General features: G+C 45.7%; 1 protein-coding gene across 2 annotated transcripts; it reads left to right on the forward strand.

The window, feature by feature from the left end:
- Positions 1–1832: 1832 nt before the first annotated feature.
- cacng2a (calcium voltage-gated channel auxiliary subunit gamma 2a) lies at positions 1833–20854 on the forward strand. Of its 2 annotated transcripts, none has more exons than XM_088317576.1 (4): positions 1833–2267; positions 12624–12707; positions 18990–19130; positions 19521–20854. In XM_088317576.1, exons 1-4 carry the CDS (start codon positions 2042–2044, stop codon positions 20066–20068), a joined length of 999 nt encoding a protein of 332 aa, XP_088173702.1. In that variant the 5' UTR covers positions 1833–2041; the 3' UTR covers positions 20069–20854. The 2 variants fall into 2 exon arrangements, with proteins under 2 accessions (XP_088173702.1, XP_088173703.1); XM_088317577.1 differs by having other exon boundaries at positions 18990–19049.
- The last annotated feature ends 27 nt before the right edge of the window (positions 20855–20881 follow it).

Below are 20881 nucleotides of genomic sequence, written 5' to 3' on the forward strand. Positions count from 1 at the left end.
AGCTTGTTATTCTTAAGCGTGTGTTTGTTTTAACTTGTTGTCTTTACTTCGCTTTATTAATATTCCAATCACCCCCCCCCCCCCCCCCCCCCCACGGTGGAGGCACTTTTCATAGTTTGACAGCACAGCACGAGGGTTGACACAACGCTGGCTCTTGTTCGCATTTTGTCTTGCGGCGTGTTCACGTAACAGGCGGCGTTCAAGCACACTGGATGCTGCTTCTGAACAAACCCAACAGTCCGTCAGTCTGTCAGTCAAGCAGCAGCAGAACCAGCACACTTGTGGCCCGAAGGCTCGGCAGCAACGCGGCCGTGACGATCACTTTTCAGCCTCGTCATCACCAGCAAATGAACAAACAAACAAATGCTAGCTGACGCCAACACAAACGTGGCGAAAGTGACACGCACGAGGGAGTGAAGGAAACGTCAGCACGGAATGGGAAATGCTAATTACATCTTGTTTGATTTGTTACGAGCATGAAAATATTGTTACATTTCGGAGCCCCGAGCATTAAAGCTCCAAACCTAAAAATATAAACCATGTAACTAAAAACATACCCACTATTTAAATAAAAACCTAACAAGTCAAACACGAAAACAGAATTTATAAATTAAACTTCTTTTGCTTGTAATGAATCGGTTTGTCCATCAGGTGACGCCATTTATTTGGCTAACTACATCACCGTCCCTTCAGCACCAGCTGAAAATTATTTAATTACTTCCCCTCTCCAGCAGTTAACATTTTGGGAGATATAGTCACATCTAACGTGACTAAAATTTGTTTGCGTTTCTTTTCCCCCAGCTCGCTTCCCATTGGCTAGCCGAAGACCTCAACGCGGAAGTCTCATCGAACCTGCCACAATCGTAAATAATAGGTTATGAACCATCTCGACCGCGGGAGGAGGGGGGGGTGGAGTGAGAGAAAAAGAGACCGACTCCCCCTCCACTCGCGCGAAGCCAATTAAAAATGTTGTCGTAACATCTTCGCGGAGCCACCATTGCTTCTGCAGCTCGCGCGCAAGTGCACGCACGACCACCGTGGGCCTCTTTAAAGCAGAGGAGGAGCTCAGGCTGCACACCGACGAGCCTCCATGTGTTCACCATCGTGACATCTTTCAATCAAGCAGAAGGGGAAGAAGAGGAGACATGCATGCGCATCCCCAGCACGACGCAGCGGGAGGCTTTTGACGCCAAGTGCCTCGTCCTGGGTGGCCTTTCGGATCATCCGGCCCGAGCAGGATCAAGGAGAAGCAGCGCTCGTATGGCCGACTCGTCGCTCTCCTCCCGCCCGCCGCATGTCGAGTGATGGTCGGCTTGGCTGGCCGGACGCCCCCTCGCTGCCTCCGGATCCCCGCATGGTGAGCGCAGACCCCCACTCCCGGCGGAAAGAAGCCTCGACCCGGCTCTAGGGCTCCATATGGAAACGGAAGACCAGAATTTTAGGAAAAAAGGCAAATCGTGTGCTTGAAATTTTATCCCCCCCCCCACCTATTATTTTCTACTTGTTTGTCCTACGTAATGAATACATTATTGCTCTGAGCTGCTTCTTTTTTTTCTCTAAATTCGGGCCTGAGAGGATTTAGGATTAAAAAAGGAAAAGGAATTAAATGTTTCCCCCCTTTTGCCATTTGCATGTTTGCTTCGGTTAGGCTGTTTTTGTAGGTTGCGAGTGCTTGCAAGGTGCAGCATTTCAATGGTGATTTATTGGCGGTTTTGACGTGCGTGTAAGCGGACAAACAGGTTGGCTGCCCAAGCTCAGCCTGCACTGCTGCAAGAAAGGCCGAAAAAGAGGAGAGGGAGAGAGAAAGAGGATTTCCATCTTTCCCCCCATCCTATTCGTCGTGTTTTTTTTTCCCCATTTTTCTTTTCTGCTGGCTGGTCCTCATCCAAACGCAACCATAAGGCTCCAGGCGCCTCATCGTCGTCCTCTTCTTCCTCCTCGTCCCTCGTCCCTGTCCTCCTCGTTTTCCGGCTGGCTGAGGTCCCACACGCCGTCAAATATTTACTTCCTGTACATCAAGCGGAAAGGGGGTCCCCCTTTCATGGAATGCGGAAACATGGGCCTGTTCGACCGCGGAGTGCAGATGCTGCTGACCACGGTGGGCGCCTTCGCGGCCTTCAGCCTCATGACCATCGCGGTGGGCACCGACTACTGGCTCTACTCGCGAGGGGTCTGCAGGAGCAAAAGCGGCAATGACAACGAGACCAGCAAGAAGAACGAGGAGGTCATGACGCACTCCGGGCTCTGGAGGACCTGCTGCCTGGAAGGTAAGACCCCGGCGCGGCTAGGGTGACCCTGAGTAGGACACTTTTGGAAGGAATATTGTTGAAAGAACTTCCAGAACTTCCCAGAACTCTTGGCGGGAAATTGACTTTTGGGATAATTTACAGGGGTCCAAAAATCCGCTAAGAACTCCAGTTGGCCAACTCCTTTAAGCAGGAGTTGTAAGCGGTGTTGAAGATGACACAATGATTAAAAGTTTGTCACTGCTGCAATAATTAATGCCTATCATCATCTTCAGTTTCTTACTTGCATCTTGTTTGCCTTAAAAAAAAAAAAGTTTAGTTCAGTTGCGGTCCAAGTCCAAACATTAAAAAAAATCAAATAGGTCAGGGATCAATCAGGTAGTTAAATAAAACAAGTCAAATTACAATTTTTTTGCTAATGCAGAACTGTGAATATGTGGGGGTCCATTTTACGTTCCTAGTTTAGTTTTATGGGCAGAACCATCTTGGAAATGGGAGTTGGCCCAGTATTGAATCAGGAAAAAGTTCCAAAATCCATAAGGTGCTGCCACCAATATTCATCTGAAAACTATCTTTATCTTTTCTCCTTTAATTTTTTTCTCTTAACTTGAAAATGATCGCAATCAGCCCACAGGTCTTGCTAAAGGACTTGGAACATTTTATTTTTCTTTAGAGGTGGAAAATTGGACTATTTAGCACATTTCGACCGCTGGTACTATGATCCGGGTCACCTTTGTGTTTTGGACCGAAGGGATTGAAATTTAGTTTGGGGTCCAAAAGATGACCCTCCTTGTGTTGGACTGCAGTCAAAATCAATCGTGTTCTTGACTGACTTTTTCTGATAAGTGTGAGTGGTGTAGTCCTATGACCTGAGGCTGCGTTTTTGATTCCCACCAGTTGTGTTGTTGGGTGCACAGAACAAATCAATAGGGACACAATGCTGCTTGTATGAGCACACAGCAAAACGCCGTCGGCCACAGACCAACAGTGACGAGCCACTAGCGTAGCAGCTACTGTCGTGACTAGCATAGCATCTGGGGCCAAACAGCGATTAGCGCGGTAACAAACCTTTTGTGTATCAAGTAGAATAGCAAGTAGTGACTAGTGAGGCGACTAGACACTACAGTAATTTAGTGACTAGCATGGAGATTAGCATAATGACTTGACACCAATGTAGCAACTAGCCAAATGACCAGTGTTGAAATTAGCATAGCAACTAGCCACTAATGACTGGCTTAGCAACAAGTGATTAGCGTAGTGACAAGCCACTTGTGTAGCAACTAGCATAGCGACTAGCATAGCCACCAGTGACTAACAAGGCCATTGGCACAACTAACAGCTGACGTAGTGAACAGTATAGCAACTAGCCACTAGCATAGTCAAGTGACTAGTGTAATGATTGGCATAATGACTAGCCACTAGCGTAGAAACTAGCATAGTGGCTAGTAACTTCAGAAGGGACTAGCATGGTAAGTACCCCCCGGTGTATCAACCAGAATAGTGGCTATTGAGTAGCATAGCGACTAGTGTTGTGTGTAGCCACTAGTATAACGAGTAGTATCTAGCATAGTGACTAGTATAGCTTTACTAGCATTGTGAGTTGAGTAACAATTTGTGACTAGCATAACTGGCCACTAGCATAACTGGCTAAGCTATAGTCGACTAGTGGTATGACTAGCAGAACAACTAGTGACTAGTCCAGCCTCTAGACTAGTCACTGGCAACTGCAATCGCATCTATTGACTAGCATAGCAACTGACAAAACAACGTAGACGTTCATGAACTACAAGATGACCATTTTATATCCAAAGTTGATCTTCTTGGCGATGTATCTCACATGTCTGAAGATCTTTGGATTGCTAAATGGCCGTCTGGTCATGTTATTTAATATCGTGATATGCTATTGCGAGTGAATTCATGTTGATACTCAGCGAAGATAAACTAAGCCGTTTGACAGTCCAATAACAGTACAGTAGAAAGAGCGCCCGAGCCAGCTGGAGCGTATCACCTTCATCCTCGGAGTTAGTGAATGAGTCGACCTCGCTCTCGCCTCCATCTGTTACACCGCCCTCCCTCCAAATCCACCCCACCTGTCACCCTCCTCCTGCACCCCGACGGCTTGCGCTGTGCCTGCGCCGGATGGGGCGCTCCCCAAACCTGCCAGGTGCTAAGAGTGTTGGGAAGAGGCGGAAATGTTTGTTGTGTCAAAGACTCGTCAAAAAAAAGTCTAAAGAAGTCTGCCACGTTTTGTTTTTTTGGTGCTTGGGGTCCTTCAAAAACCAACTGCTCTCGAGATTTTGTCCACTTGCCATCCACATTTTCATCGTGTGCGGGCAAAACCAGCGAAAACAAGTCTTATTCCGACTTGGCGAAGGAGCTTCCTTTCAGTGCAAAGCGTCTCTCTGATATTTCCACTCGATTGTTTCGTTTCCTCGGCTGACGTGCAACGCAATCGGAGACGAGCTCGCCGGTAATTATGCGTCCAATTGCGACGAGCGTTCAGTTGTGTGTAACCACAAAGCACCATCGCCATGGAGAAGAGACCCTCCAGGACTCTTGAACTCGCCTCGCCGCCTTTTATCAGCACGCCAAAGTTGGCTCACAACGGAAGTGTTCATTGCACTATAAGCACACGAAAGCACGATGTGAAACCACACAAATCGGAAGAACACTCACACGCACATCGTTTACTGAATAAACTTTTCACATACAGTAATTACACGTTTGTAAGTTCTGCATAATGATAATTCTTTGCATGCACAAAGAAGGTCACAACTGCTCAGTAAGATGCAGGAATATTTGTCATTCTTTGCGGAGGATAAAGAATGTATTTTTGCATGCTCCATCTGCATGTGTTGCTGCCGCTTGCGTTTCAATTTAAGTTGTTTGAAAAAAAATCATTCATTAGCCCCTTCGTGGCGCTTTGCATTGCGAGTTCGCAATAAGCTAGTTGGTGTGTGTCATTTCTCCGTCACGGTGAGAGCGTTTCTCGAAACAGCATTGGTCTGGGAAGTCGTGCAATTCTGGGAAAGACCGGCATTCCGGCATGAGACGCAATCTGGGCCAATTCGGGAATTCGTACGCGAGGGGAAGGTGTTGTGAGGAAGATGATGTAATTTCCAGTCCAGTGTGCTTGTCCGTGCGTGCGCGTGTGCGCGCGCCATGGCAGCGTAGTGGTGCTGGGAGAGAGGATGAATTTTTAATGAGGAGCAGCGTGGCTCGCTCAGATCGCTTTCCAGGACGACGAGGCGCTCATGATCGCAGCAGCAACAGCAGCGTGAGCCGGCAACAGGGAGCATTTTTCACCTGGAAATGACGGCGTGTGTCCGCGTGCGTGCGTGCGCGTGCGTGTGGATGTGACTGTGGCGTTGCTGTGACATTTTCTTCTGCCTGTCGCTTGTGTGGAGTCAGCGTGTGCGGCTCTTGTGTCATCCGGGTTACGTCATCATCATCATCTTCATCATCTTCATCATCGTCACTAAGATGACACAGGCAGCGATCTACAAATAAAGTATTGGGACAGCCCTTTCCAAACCTTAGTTTCAGTGGCGCTGTACAAACTCCATATTTTCTCGCACCTGCAACTTGAAGACTTTTATCTCTTCGCCAAAATCCGCATTTGATGCCCTTACTTTCCCCCAAAACTTTTCTCTTAAGTGCCCCAATAAATGAGTCACCATTTTCTCAACTTTTGCCTTCCTGCGGGTGTCCCAATACTTTTGCCCACTTTCACAATGAAAGCTCGCTGTCACGTGTCCATTCTCGCCTACACTTTTGAGTGTTTTTCCCCAATAATTCCATCGGTGATGACGTCATCACAGAGTCTCCTTTTTCTGACTTTATCCTGCTCGAATGGTTAACTGTGGCAGCGTAATTGGTAATTGGTCGTTAGTCGAGCTTGAGTGGGACGACACGTTTTTATGAAGCGGCAGCACGCGTCTTCACTCACCTGTCACATGCCGCAAGGTCACACACACACACAAACACACACACCACTCTGCTCATTAACTTTATGGACTTTGTGTGTGTGTGTGCGTGTGTTCTTGTCTTCTATTAAAACAGTGGTCCCCAACCACCACGCTGCGGCCCGAGACCGGTCCGCAGACCACTTTGGACATATGAGGGAAAAAAGAATTGTAGTTAAAGCATGTCAAGATGCTAATTGCCTCGGTCGCATTATGCTAATATTAAAAACACAAGCTCACGAAATGAGTAACAATTGCACGTACGAAGCTTATTGCGATATTGCGGGTCACTTTTAACGGTCTCACTTTAAAAAAAAAAAAAAAAATTGTGGGGGGGGGGGTGATTATTTTTCTATACGGCCTCATGCAAATTTAGCAGATTCATTAGTAGTGAGTGTAGGTGTTGGTGGTGGTGATGGGGGGGGGGGGTGCGGTGGTGGTGGGGGGGGGCGCTTTGACGCAGCCACACTGCAACCATCGGCGTTTTCTTCCGACATTAAAGATTAGCGAGAAGAAGAAGGGGGGAAGAACCGCAGTGAAGCGCCACACTGAATACTGGATGTGTCCCCTAACGCGCATACACACACACGCACACACACACACACACCTCTTTGACCCTCGCTCACACCACCTCTCCTCCTGCTGCTACACCGGAGATCAATAGCCACAAATTAGGAAGGATGAGGATCTTGCAGGGGGGGATTAAAATGTGTGTGCGTGTGTGTGGGGGGGGGCATCTGGGGGGGGGGGGGGGGCAACATTTAGCCCACCGTGCTAAACGTGCTTGAGGTGATTCAATGAGCTCCAATTGCGTGATTGTTCTTCATTGAAATTTGACTTTGTGTTTCCATCGTCGACAATTATAAAACGTATCAATATATAAAACTTTTTGTGACATCCGTGTTGGTGTAGCATCAACAGTTCTTAGGTACCTGTAGGATGTTTTGGATTCTGCCAACCAAATTGGAGACTAGAAGTCGACGTAAACTAGGAGTCGACTGGACCACTAAGCGGAAAACTGAAACATTTTTGGAATCAATTATTCTATCGATCATCTCATCAATGAATTGAGTGATTGTACAAAATTTGATTTTTGCATATTCAAACAATATCAGTCAAATATATGTGGGGCGCAGGTGTTATTTTTGTCCAATTGTAGTCGCCATTGTCATGTTCCGCGCTGTAGTATCTGTGACTTTGAAAGTGTGTGGCATTAAAAGGAACTGGTGAGTGATATGGGTGTTTTCAAGTTAGGTAAGGTTTTCAACGACTTTTTGTTTGGGTGGACGCAAACATGGAGTCAGACACAGTGCAGCGTTGATTGCTAATTGCTAATGCTAATTCATCTGCCAATGTTTGACTCTTCATCACATGAAAGCGTGAATAGAACCTTGCAAGTCAATGTCACCAACACGTAATCCACTGCGGTGAAGCCGCAGCGTCAACCTTTTGCACCGTCGTCTTTGGGCTTTGGTTGCAGTTTTTTTGCACCTCAGCGAAGAAGGTGACTTTGACAGCGTGACTCTTATCTGCTCTTTTTAAATTGAGAAGAAAAAAAAAAAAAAAAGGCAAAGTACCCTCTAAGCGAGTCCGCAAAGTCGCTCGCTTGCCGGACAACGTGGCACTCCTCCATTGGGCGGCGGCCAATGAGAGGATGTGACGTGCATGCCGGGCGGTTTCAGCGCTAAACCGTCACCGGCGGAACGCGTCGGTCTTTCGCGGCGGCCGTGTTCGTCTTTGTGCAAAGACTTTTTGTTATCTCGGCCAATGAGCTTATCAGCCGCGCCTGCGCCTGTGCTGAGCTCGGCACTTTTCAGGAACAAGCGCGCATGCCGGCGGAATCTTTTCAAACTTCACTCTGAGGCATTTTTTCAAAGATAAGAAAAAGTGTGAGCGGAGGGAAAAGTGGCGCTCCACATCGCACACGATGAGAATCTTCATTAGTGGACTCACTTTTTTTTTTTTTTTTTTTTTTCTGTGAAAGCTTCATGGCTTTTTGCAGGCTAGCATTTTTTCTGCAAACCAAAAAAAATAGAAGGATTTATTTATAAAGCGTATTTTACAAATTTCACTTGTGCGGCGGTGTCTCGTAAAAACGGCCACAATAACGATCTTGTCGAATCGCCAGGCTTGCTCATGTGGCGTTAGCAGTTTAGCGATACTAGCTAGCTAAAAACGTTTTGAGGTCCCGCTGCTCTAACTTTCAACGTAAAACGTGTAACTAAAAAAAAAAAAAAAATAATTCATTCAACTTTGTTTTACGTTTCTACGAATTTCCAAAAATTAAAATAACATGCGGTGGAATCTTGGTTTTCGTACGCTAAAAATTTTGTCCTGGTTTTCATACTGCACATCCATCTTGACTTTTCATTTCCCACACTTGGATCCAAATAATTTCTTAAATTTCATATAACAAGTTCAAAACTGCTTGGTCTGATTGTACTAACAACTCAAATCAAAGTGCCCAAATTATTCTTAATATTGATAAAGGCGGAATCCATATGTGATGTGACCAAATAGTGTCCCTAATCAAGTGTCCGCCTGCTGTGAAAGGACGCCATTTTGTCCTCTTCGCCTCTTTAACTTTTCTTCATTTACATTTACATTACTTTTTAATTGACTTCTGGCTCAAAGTGACTTATGCTGCTGAATTTACGTGCGTGTGTGTGTGTTGCACAGGTGGTCTGCTGCTCGTTGCTTTGAAAGGGCGAACGACCCGGCGGCGGCCAGGCCTCGCTTTCGTCGTTAGCGCTCTAATGTTTAATTCACAACGAGCGTGCGGGCAAAGACACCTTCAATGCGTCGGAGTCACGCTGTGTCAACTTGAAAAAGCCACACGCCAAGCCCCCCTTTTTGCGTGCGCTGACGGGAAAACACTTTTGACAGAATGCCAAGGTGACCCGGCAATATTCCAGCTTTGGAGGTACTAACAAGTAGCGCGGACAGCTCATGATGTCACAAAAAAATGCCTTCATGAGTCAGGATTGACATGTAGTCTGACCTTTGACCTGGCAAGAAGGCGGGACTTAAAGAGAGAAGGAAATTTGCATCACTTTTCACTTCCTTTGGGTGGAATTACATCCCAGTACTTTTTCCTCTTCAGTAGCTAACATGCTAATAGTTAGCTTAAGTGCTAACACGGCGTTATTGTTTGCGGTTTCTCTTGCAAAGGTTTCCCCTCATGAAGATGGCGTTTCCTCGGTGACGCGCGGCCTCGTTCCGCACAGAGTAGAGGGCCGTTGTGTTTGGGGGGGGGTCTTTTCCTGGCCGCCTCGACGGGACGTTATCAAGATGAATGCGGTGATTAGACCAATGAATACGTTGTGATTATCAAGATGAATACGCCCATTAGGGGAGCTTTATTGCCCGATAAAAAGAGAGGCGGGGATTTAAAAAAAAAAAAAAAAATGGCGGCGTACAGGGACGCGCGTGAACACCATGAGGAGGTGTGTGTGTGTGTGTCTTGTTGAAGTCCAAGTTGTTTTCCTTGTTTGTGAGTGCGTTCTCGTGTGTGTTTCATATTTTTTCTTGTTCTTGTGTGTTGTCTTTGTATTTTTTCATGTATCATATTTCGCAATTTGTGTTGTTTGTTTGTGAGTGTGTGTGTGCGGGGGTGTGCATGTGTGTGCAAACCTGTGTTGTTGACTTTTTTTTTACTTATTGTGTTGTGATTGGTCAAGTATGCGTATGTGTGTGTGTGTGTGTGTGTGTGTGTCAATGGTCTTGTTCTTGTGTTGTTGTTGTGACTTGTCAGACCTCTGGGTGCAGATGCACCATGTGATCCCCACCTCCTCGCTGGCTGTAACCACGGCAACCAAAGTGATGTCCACATGGCAACAGCTGCCGTAGGGACCGAGGAGGTGTTTTGGGGAGGGGGGGGGAGCTGTGAGGGGGGGCAGTTGCTATCTGGACTGTGACGCATTCAGCGTCCGCCTGGAAAGTTTGTGAGAATTCCGCCCACTTGGAATCACTAAAGTGAAGTGGCCCTGAATCTCGCTGACTCTTTCTCTCCTCCCACTCAGTGACACCCCCAACTCTACTCCCCCCCCTCCACCCATCACCTTTCCCATCATGCATCTGTTGTCTCATCAAGCTTTTGTCTGGCTCCTGTTTGATTACATCGGCAGGCTGTGTGGGCCGGCCTGACCCGGATGTCTCCTTCTTCCTCCATCCACGCAGGTTTTGTCCTCTTTTTTTTTTTTTCTCTTTTCATCCCACCTGCTCGGATGACAAACAGGAAGTCTGCTTTTCTCTGCCTCCTGTGACTCTCACTTGACTCTTCTTCCTGCACTTTTTCTGACTTCATATGATGGTACAATGCGGATTCATCACGTCTCCCGCGGCTCCCTTGCATAATGGTTCGGGTCACAGAGGTTGCGTGTGTGTTTCCAGGTAATTGGATCGCGGCATAAATTAAAAGAGACCTTGAATTTTGAGGGGGGGAAAAGAAGTGCAGAAAGTCGATGAGAATGCAAAGTTTGCAAATGAGGAGTGAGGAGAATATGACCAGAAAGACGAACATCCTCACATTTTGTTATATGGACAAAAGTGTTGGAACACAGCTTGCATCGGTCGCGTCCCAATACTTTTGGCCAAACTCTTTCATTTTGCTTTCCAATAATTTTGTACTTCCTGTAAAAAAAAGTTTGAACCAAACGCCCACATTTTCTTCACTTTTGATTTCCTGTTAGTGTCCCAATATTTTTGTTCCAAATTCAACCGTTAGTTGTTTTTTTTTTAATTAATTTTTTACATTTATTTATATATTTATTTATTTTGTAGTTTTCACTTCTTGGAGCTGTCTCTGTATTTTTGTTGAAGTGTCACATTGTCTTGACTTTTCACTTCCTGTTGGTGTCTCAATACATTTTTGGGACAAGAATATGCATTTGAGAGTGCACATTTTGGCCTCCTGTAACCGTCCCAATACTTTTGCAGAAACATTTTCTTCCTTAAAGCAACTTTTGTCGTGGATGATCTTTTTTTAAGTTCGTATGCTGTGTGAGGAGAAGACGGCACAAGATTCTCATTCTTGAGGACCAAAAAAGTCCTTTTTTTTTCCGTCCGGCACACTTCTCCTCCTTTGCTGTGTTCCGTGTAAAAGCCCCGACCCAAATTGTGATGCTGAAAAAAGCATCCTCGTGTAATTCGAGTGAGAATTGCGGATTTTAGAGGACGTGCTTCAAACCTGCAGGCCTGTCGAGCTGTGTGTGTGTGTGTGTGATTTTTTTTCATTTTTTTTTTTTTCCGAGCTCAGCGATTAGCGACGCCTGAATGTGACTCTTGATGTGCTCCAGCTCCCACTCGCGCTTTGCCCTTCAAAAACTCGCATGACGTTCCTGCATTTGGGCCCTCTCTTCTCTCCTCTCTCCTTTGCAACACAACCTGTGGATGTAAATTTATTTATTTATTTTTAGAGATTGTGGGCTGCACTTCAATGACTTGTTCCCACAGTGGTGTCCACCGGTAGTATTTGAAAATGCTACAAAAAAAAAAAAATAATCCTGTCTCTCCAAACGCGGAGGAGATGGTTGCCAGGTGGCGATCACAGCCATGGATTCCCCCTCTAATGTCCATGTGCTCGGCACCGTGGGGATTCCCCCCCCCTCACAATCTTGTTGCCATGGCAATCAAAACGTGCCTTCCTAATTAGAGGACAAGTTCACCTTTTGGCAAAAATGTCCACATACGAACAACCGGCTGCAAAATCGTCATTAGGACATTTAGCTTCTGTTTGATTCTTACCAATTTAGCGAGCCTGCACAGATTTATTTCGAAATATATTCGACAGTGAGAACTTTGTCGTTGAGAATTGCGGTGACACGCCCGATAGTGTGTTCGTTCGGATTCGTTGAGAGGAAAGCCACAGGCGGATGTGTCGGCCAAACGAGATCAGCGTCCGTTTGGCGGCGCTCCAGCTCACCGCTGTTTACACGTCGCCACCCACTGAGCGTCACGTTCAAAGCGATGCGCACAATCAGGCCATTTTAGCCAATCAGAAGCCAGATAAGAGTCACTTCCTGGAAGAAGACGCTATGGCAACAATTGGACTTGCTCGTCAATATCACACTTGAGGGGCAGAGTTGCTAATGAAAAAATAATTTTGACATAAGCTATAGCCATTAATAATAAAAAAAATACATTAAAAAAAAAATGCTTAAATTGTCGAAAGTCACAACAAGCTAGCAGCCAATCAGAAGCCAGATGAGGGTCACTTCCTGGAAAAGACGCAAAAACAATAAACAGAAGAGCGGGATGTTTATAAATATATTTTTCAAGTGTCAGCCAATCAGTTGCTTGAAGGAAGTCACTTCCTGGAAAAGGACCAATAAGAGAGAGTGGTCCAAAGAAAAAGCCAATTGTTGTTGTGGTTGACGTTTATTGATTTTTTTCCCGATTTTTGCCTTCCCAGGAAACTTCAAGGGCATGTGCAAACAGATCGATCACTTCCCCGAGGACACGGATTACGAAGCCGACCCGTCCGAGTACTTCCTGCGTGAGTACGCGCACACACGCACACGCACGCACACACACACACGAAAACACACACACACACTTGGCGAACGCTTGACTTTGCCCAGGAAGGCGGCGCTTGTTGGCCGTGTTTGCGACTGGTGCTGGATGCCAGAATGGCGCTTGGCCACCGCCTGCCAAGAGGCGTGTGTGTGTGTGTGTGTGTGTGTGTGTGTTACACTCCAGTCAGTCAACAGTGTGTCTGTCCATTGATTAGCGCACTGTGTGCAAACAACACACCAGCCCCTTTCACACAGACAACTTGTTCCTGACCTTTCTGCATCAAGCTGTGTCAAAGTACACTGCATATATGGTACAATGTCCTGCTTTGCTGGATTCTGTGTGAAAGTTACAAACACCAGCCGACTCACTTCAGACGTCCCACAAATGTTTCGTAACTCCTGCTGACGTCGTCTAGTTATCTGAATGTGAAACATTGCCCGCCAAACTGTGTGAAACTGCACATCAGACACTTTGCTGTGTTTTGTGTGAAAGGCACAGGCAGATGCGAACCATGACAGCAGTGCGTGATAGGTAGCATTAGCGTTAATGTCTTCACGTGGATGCCGTGTTTTGATTGGTCGCTCAGACTTGAGCAGCCGGAAGCTGTTTGTTTGTGGCGGTGTGTTTGCGCAACACACGGGCACGTCGCCGTGGTTACCATCCCCGTGTGGCTGGGGTGTTTGTTGCCATGACGATTGGTCTGTTTTGAAAGGTGTAGGATTGGTAGCCCGTCTGATGCTTTGCTTCGTCCTCCGCTTCCGTCGTTGCGTGCGCCACAAACATGGAAGGCAAGTCCTCAATCACATAACAATATTATGGGGCACACAAAATTGTATTCCTGTCTAGGAAAATGCCAAAAGAAAACCATGCACAAAGTTTGAAAATAGGCACTTGGATTTCTATTAGTGTTTTTTGATGATTTTTTGGGGGGTTTAGTTTTGTTCATTTATTTATTTTTTGAAATGCATTTCAAAGGGCGTCAAATGTACACAGACTGAAGTTTCTCGCAGGCGGACCTGATCCACTGTAGTCACGATCTATAGGTGATATGCTTTATCGTGGTTTAGATTCATGCCCTCCCTATATTGCATTTTTTTTGGAAGTGGTCATTTTTTGTGTTTTTTTTTTCTTTTGACATTTTTTTTTACTTGGAATATTTTTATTTGGGCCCTGTTCCACATTTTGTAGATCTGCACTTTGAAAAAATATATATATAGGTTAATATTTTGCAAATTGGTAGCCCACGAGAATAATTGCCCATGTCCTTTTTTACTTTCTGCCACATTATCAATAAAAAAAGAAAGAAAAGCAATTCCTTACTCGTTTTCCTTGTTGCAAATGAGGCGGGGGGAACCCCAGCCGTGCGTGCGAGTCCGCTAGCTGAAGCGCCGCCAATTAGACGGTTTGACTTTGCGCTCTGAGCGTTGGCCGCCCATCTGGATGTGCCAGAGTAGGCCAAATAGCGCCGCTAATGATGCTAAGAACAACGGCATCGGCGGCGCCGATGACACTGGACCTTAACCCCTCCGACCGCACCGTGATTGGACGAGAGCGCTCCCAGTGGTTGGCCAATTAGGACACTGGCGTCCATAAATATTTCAGCCTCTCCTTCTTTATGTGGGTCAGGACGCCGCCGAGTGTCATCGCGTATGACACGCCACGCACACGCAAACAGATACACGATTTAATGGATTAGAAGGGACATATTAGGGGGAAAAAATACGAAAGTCTTACTCCACATCATATCACATGCAAAACATTTTTAGTTTTTATAAAATAAAATTGTTGAAAATGTTGACTTGAGATACATGATTGATATGAATACCATATTAAAAATGGTCATATTAAAAATGCAGTTACATCTTGGCATATTTAATTGTCACATTAAAAAGCATGTAATGATGTCACGTTAAAAAGGCGATCTTGATATCACCATGTCACAACAATGACATTATTACGTCACGTCATTATGAAAATAAGATATGATGATGATGATGATGAGAATTATTTACTCAATGGCCAGCGAGGTGGCCTCCTCCTCCTCCTCCTCCTCTTCCTCCTCTGCCGTTATGCAACACGCAGCATGTCACTCCAGGTGAAGGCCCGCCCGGAAGTGACATCACACATGCCCAAAAATGGAGGGGGCACACCGCCGATGTCATCACATTGCTTGGAGACGAGTCAAAACAACTTGCGCGCGCGCGGACACGTACACACACGCACACGCGCACTAACAATCTCTGATCTGCCCACCCCCACACGCACACACGCACACTTACACACAATACATAATATATTCCCTCTGTCTTAATATTAAAATGCCAAAATATTTTTTGTGAATTAATCGAGCTATTCGTAATCGGTTCGTTGTGATTGATAGCAACTGGTTAGTATGATGTAATTAATTGCGTTACAGATTTGTTTGCGCTTAGTTACAAAATTTGTTTTGCGAATAATCACAGCCAACGACAGTTTTCCGATTCATTGCAATTAAATAATCTGAATTAATTATGCTTTTAAATGCTTGTGATTAATCACGATTGAAATCTGCATTTGTGCGATTAATTGCAATTAATTATGGCTTTTTCTGATTAATTAGTTTAAAAAAAAATAAACATTTGACAGCACAAAAAATTGTATTTAAAAAAATGTGATTAAGCGCAATTAATTCCGGATTTTTTTTCTGCGACTAATGGCAATTAATTAAAAAAGAATTGGTGGATAATTTGTCAACATAATTTAATCATTTGACAGCACTAATATATATATAAAAAACTGTTATATACTGTGTAAATAAATGCCACACAGTTTTTACAATTTGCATACATCATTTGGGAAAAGAAGTCTCACACATGCAATGAGCCCAGGCGTCATGTGTGTGCGTGTGTGTGGCCCTTTGCACATCCAGCCGGGCTTATGTAAGGCAGCTGAGGCGCACTGAAGCGCCAGTGGGTTTCTCGATCATGGCGTGTGTGAGCTCCCATCATGCACTGCTCCGCCGGGCGACGAGGAGAAGGAGGAGGAGGAGGCAGCAAGATACGCCCCGTTATGCAAGAAGTCCCGTCACAAAAGAGAGGATGCCCACAATAGAAAAGAAAGGACGCTGGACGTGGGAAATGCTGCTTTCTTTTCTCTCTCTCTTTTGGGTGTAAATTAATATTTCGTCATGTCAAGTACATAAAATAAAAAAAGTGCATGTTTCAAATCAAATGGCAAATGTTTCAAACCAGGGTTAGGGTTTTAAATTAGGGTTGGAACTATAGGACTCTGCATCATGTCGTAAAAAAGCGTTAGCATTTCAACGTTGGGACTTGTGCACATAATATTCGTGTTCAAAATCAGAATTGGCGTCTGCTCCTTTTTGCTGTTTCTCAATAGCGGCAGTTTCTGGTTGGTGCTTGCATGAGTTCATCAGAGACTGTCCGCCGGTATTGATGAGTTGGAGGGGGTGGGGGGTAGTGTGTGTGTGTTGGGGGCGGGGGGGGGGGGGGGGGGGTGGAGTTGCATTGCCACCAGCCTGCGGCCCCAAAGCAGACTGGACACTGGCCTCAACTGGCCTGATAAAATTGACGAGGTCTGGGCCCGACACGCAGGGACTGGTTGGGCTGTGTGTGTGTGTGCGTGTGTGTGTGTGAGGTCTATGATATGCTAACGCTGCCCCGGTCTCCTAGGCAACAGATGGCCCACAGACACCAGGCAGCAAATTAAAAGCCAATCTCTTTTTTTCCCCGGTCCTGATTGACCGACTGAGCGACTCACTGTCGCATTAATGACAAATTTAGCAATTTACGCGCCTCGTAAAGTTCGCGTCCTCCCATCTGAGGTTAAACAGGAAATCACACACGTCTCATTTAAAAAAAATGTTTTTATCGCCTGACGTAAAGTAGGTGCGACAGCTTGCAAGCTTTTATTTTTGCGATTTATTGCGGGATTAAAATGAGTTTTATTGTGGCAAGCTGGAAGGGGAAGTGTGCGAGCCGAAGAGAAAAATGCGCCAGCTGCTAGCTTAAGACGGGACGTCGCCAGTAAAATCGCCACCTGGGAGGCTCTCACATAGAAACACTTGAAGATGACATGAAGTCTCGCAATGTTAATTGTAAGCAGTCGACTGGATACAACATTTCACGCCACAAGACTCGAAATAACTTTTTTTTTTCTTTGAGGAGCACTTTTGCGAATCAGTTGCTTCATTTGAGGAGCAACTTTGGCGATGACTTTGCTCAGAGGGGGCACAGGATGATAATGGGAAAAAAACTGCAACAGCATCACGTATAGGAGACACAAACAACAACACTAGTCCTTCAAAATGCTTGCAAATCCAAAAGTAAGTCCATTTTTTAGTCACCAAGCAATCACACAGGTGGTGCGCCGCACCAGTGTGTCCCAATAGAAGCCCGCGGGTCGCCATGTTTGTCATCTGCCGTGTGAATCGATACGTGGCCGGCAGGAACCGCTGGCGCCCGCTGCCTCGCACGCACGCACGCACACACGCCCGGCGGGGGGTCGGATGGCGACCCCTCGCTTACGACGACACGCCTTAGTCAGTGGCGTGTGACTCAGTCGGAATCTCTCATGCCGTCGTCTTCCGAAATGTGGGTCACCGAGTCAACGGCGAGTCGACGCACCTCATCCGAGGAGGCGAGCGGGGACAGGATGCCGTCTTTGTTTTTAGGGGGGGGGGGGCACTGGAAATCCTCCTGTCTCAGCCGATAGTCGAAGTGGTCTTTAAACGTGGGATCTCACCCTTTGACCTCACTTGACCCCAACGCTAACCCAAAAGCCGAAAGCTTGCGCCGATGATGTCATCACAGGCACAACTCATTCACTCGTTATTCCAATTTGTGAATAATAAAAAAAGTATCAAACATTAATTTGCACTTTAATGACGTTGTACCGTGTTAGACTATTTCTTGGCTCGGGGACGCCATCAAAAGTTGGCGAGCGGCCCTAGTTTTATTACCATTTTTGTCCAAATGAAGGCAAAATGACAAAATAATTTCATCCACGGTTTACTCTGATCATGTTTGCCTTCCTTCCTAGATTGCTTCCTTCCTTCCTTCCTTTTCTCCTTCCTTCCTTCTCCTCTGGCTGCAAAGCGAGCCCCTCTGAGGTTTTGCTTCACTTTGGCGTCACCTTGAGCTTCTGTCACTCGCCAAGAGGAGCGTGTCAATCAATCAATACGTTGGGCAGGCGACCTTACGATAGGTCGACGTGCGCATATTTGGCCCCGCCCCATCGGACAGCCACGATATGCCGTAATCATCGCTTCACAGACTTCGGTGGCGGCCTGCCGGGCGTACAGGACGGGCCAGGGTACCACGGCGTCTGTGCGTCCGTCCGCCCATGACACCGCTACTTAGCCAGGAGTGCCTTACATAATGTCCACACACACACACACACACGCACACACACACACACACACACACACACACACACGCAAGTGTTGATGGAGTGTTTCACAGGCGTGACGGGGTGTTGATTAGTGTGCGCACGTACAGGGGCAGATGCTGAAACGGATGCTAATGTGTGTTTTTTGTTGTTGTTCCCTTATACTTCTTTTAAGTTCTTGTTACTTTCTAAAACTAGTGTTTTTTTATGTTAATAAAAAGTTTTCATGAAATCTGTTACAATGTATTTATATTTTTGTCCTATCCTGATATTTTGCAACAATAATGTCACAAAAGCGTGATTATGCAATTAGGAAAGTCTGCAAACCTTAATCCTAATAACAAGCAATATAAAATGCCGAGCAAAGACACCATCAGTGTTAGAACTCTTCGAGCAACTGATATTTGAACACTAACAGTGCATCTAAAAAGTGTAGACGGGCAATATAACAAAAGTCACGGGCATATATTCTTTATCTCCCGTGGAAAATCAATAACAACCGCAGTTGACAAAATCATTGTATTATACTGCCCTCTGGTGGCCAGGTAGCACACACCAGAAGGATTTAAGTATACTAGTTTAAATGTCACAAACTGTTCAAATTATTTAGTATTGTATTTAATTATCTTTTCATTAAATGAAGTATTTAATTTCTGTTTAATCAAAAAAATATATACAATTTTTGTTTGTTTGTTTTTGTGGCGTGGCTGGAACGAATGAATGGCACTTAGATTTATTTAAGTGTAAAAAGCTCATGAAACAAATTCAAGTCAAATTTCAAGGCACATTTTGCAACAAAGTATTGTTGATAGCGCAGATAACGATGCGATCTATCACAGGAATCAACACGATGTCCACACGTGTTTGTTTGCAGGCGCAGTGCGAGCGTCCAGCATCTTCCCCATCCTCAGCGTCATCCTGCTCTTCATGGGAGGTTTGTGCATCGCCGCCAGTGAGTTCTACAAGTCCAGACACAACATCATCCTCAGCGCGGGGATCTTCTTTGTGTCGGCAGGTCAGTTCACAAACGATGAGCTAACCTGTCGTCCAGCGTGCCACTCTCATGTAGAAACATCACATTCCAAAACTGCTAGCGGTTGACTGCTAGCAAAGGTTTAGCGTTAATGTTGTTGACACCACAAGCAATAACGATACATGTTGATATTTTATATATATATATATATATATATATATTAAATGCTAAAAGATGAATAGTGAAGGACAAAATTGGGGTGTAGGCAGTGTGAAAAATGTGAGAATTTATTCAGGAATCCGACAGCATGCGCCTTGAAGCCGTTTTTTGGGTTTGTCAAATTTTAGCTGTATTGTTACCCGGAAAACCTTGGAGCCACTTGCTGCTTCATGAACTGTCTGATTGCCAAATTCTGTTCTCTCGTTTGCGCAGGCTTGAGCAACATCATCGGGATTATCGTGTACATATCAGCCAACGCGGGCGACCCGTCCAAGAGCGACTCCAAGAAGAACTCGTACTCATACGGCTGGTCCTTCTACTTCGGGGCCTTGTCCTTCATCATGGCCGAGATGGTGGGCGTCCTGGCCGTGCACATGTTCATCGACCGCCACCGGCAGCTTCGGATCGGGACCCGCGCCGCCGACTACCTCCAGGGCTCGGCGGTGTCTCGGGTGCCGAGCTACCGCTACCGCTACCGGCGCCGCTCGCGTTCCTCGTCACGCTCCACGGACCCGGCGCACTCGCGCGACGCCTCCCCGCTGGGCCTCAAGGCCTTCGGGGCGCTGCCCTCCACCGAGATCTCCATGTACACGCTGCCCCGCGACACCCTCAAGTCTGGAGCGGGGGTGCCGCCCGCCAACGCCGCCTACAACTCGGAGCGGGACCACAACTTCCTGCAGGTGCACAACTGCATTCAGAAGGACGCCAAAGACTCGGCGCACGGGAACGCGGCCGCCAACCGGCGCACCACCCCAGTATGAGGGGGCGCCGCCTCATCCGCCGCCGCCCCGCGGCGCGTTTATCGGACACGTGTTGTTTTCTGCATGACTCTTCTCGAAGCTTCAGAAGCTCCGAAGAGTTCAGAGCCACCCAGACGAACCCCTCTTTTATTTTTGGACTTAATGTTTTGCATTCAAACTGTGAATTGTTACAGCCCGGCCTGTAACTTCTAGTAAAGCTACTATTAATATAAATATAAATATATATTACTTTTATAAAGATTCATAATAAGAATACTTAAGAAGACTACTGAAGCAAAAATGACAATTATGAGTTAAGAAAATGCTGTTGGTGACTCTTTTAGAAGCCTAGAATAATAAACTATTATGATTTATTTATTTATTTATTTTTACAATAGAACAAAAAAAAAACTTGAACACGTACCAGACTACGAAATGAAGTGCATGCTATTAAAACCGCAGCAGTTAAGTTTTAATCAGCCTAAAAGGAGAAAAAGAAATTCATGATTTCAAATGTTTTTTTTTTTGTATTTCTTTTGTCTTTTTTTCTGCTTTTGTGAGCCAAACCAAACAAACAAAAAAAAACTGTTTTTAAACATTTTGATGACTATATAAAACTATATACACAGTTATGTAACGGCATTTCTTTCAAAAACCTCACACAGCCTTAGTCATATTTTGTTTGTCTTTTTGAGTTCTAAAGTTCAACTGAAAACTCTTTGAAAAGGTGCCAAAAGCGAATGCTCCTTCTACTTGGATGCGTCAAGTCCTTATGAATAAATACCAATCCAAGGGGGAACCAATTAACCGTGTGTGTGTGTGCGTTCTCACGAT

The sequence above is a fragment of the Idiotropiscis lumnitzeri genome, chromosome 15 (assembly GCF_059441095.1).
Source record: "Idiotropiscis lumnitzeri isolate Australia: NSW breed Sydney's pygmy pipehorse chromosome 15, RoL_Ilum_1.0, whole genome shotgun sequence".
Taxonomy (NCBI): Eukaryota; Metazoa; Chordata; class Actinopteri; order Syngnathiformes; family Syngnathidae; genus Idiotropiscis; species Idiotropiscis lumnitzeri.

Coding starts and splice junctions, on each gene's coding strand:
- cacng2a (XM_088317576.1), top strand. CDS start 2,042: ATGGAATGCGGAAACATGGGCCTGTTCGACCGCGGAGTGCAGATGCTG. Junction 2,268..12,623: donor GAGGACCTGCTGCCTGGAAG/GTAAGACCCCGG, acceptor TTGCCTTCCCAG/GAAACTTCAAGGGCATGTGC. Junction 12,708..18,989: donor CCCGTCCGAGTACTTCCTGC/GTGAGTACGCGC, acceptor GTTTGTTTGCAG/GCGCAGTGCGAGCGTCCAGC.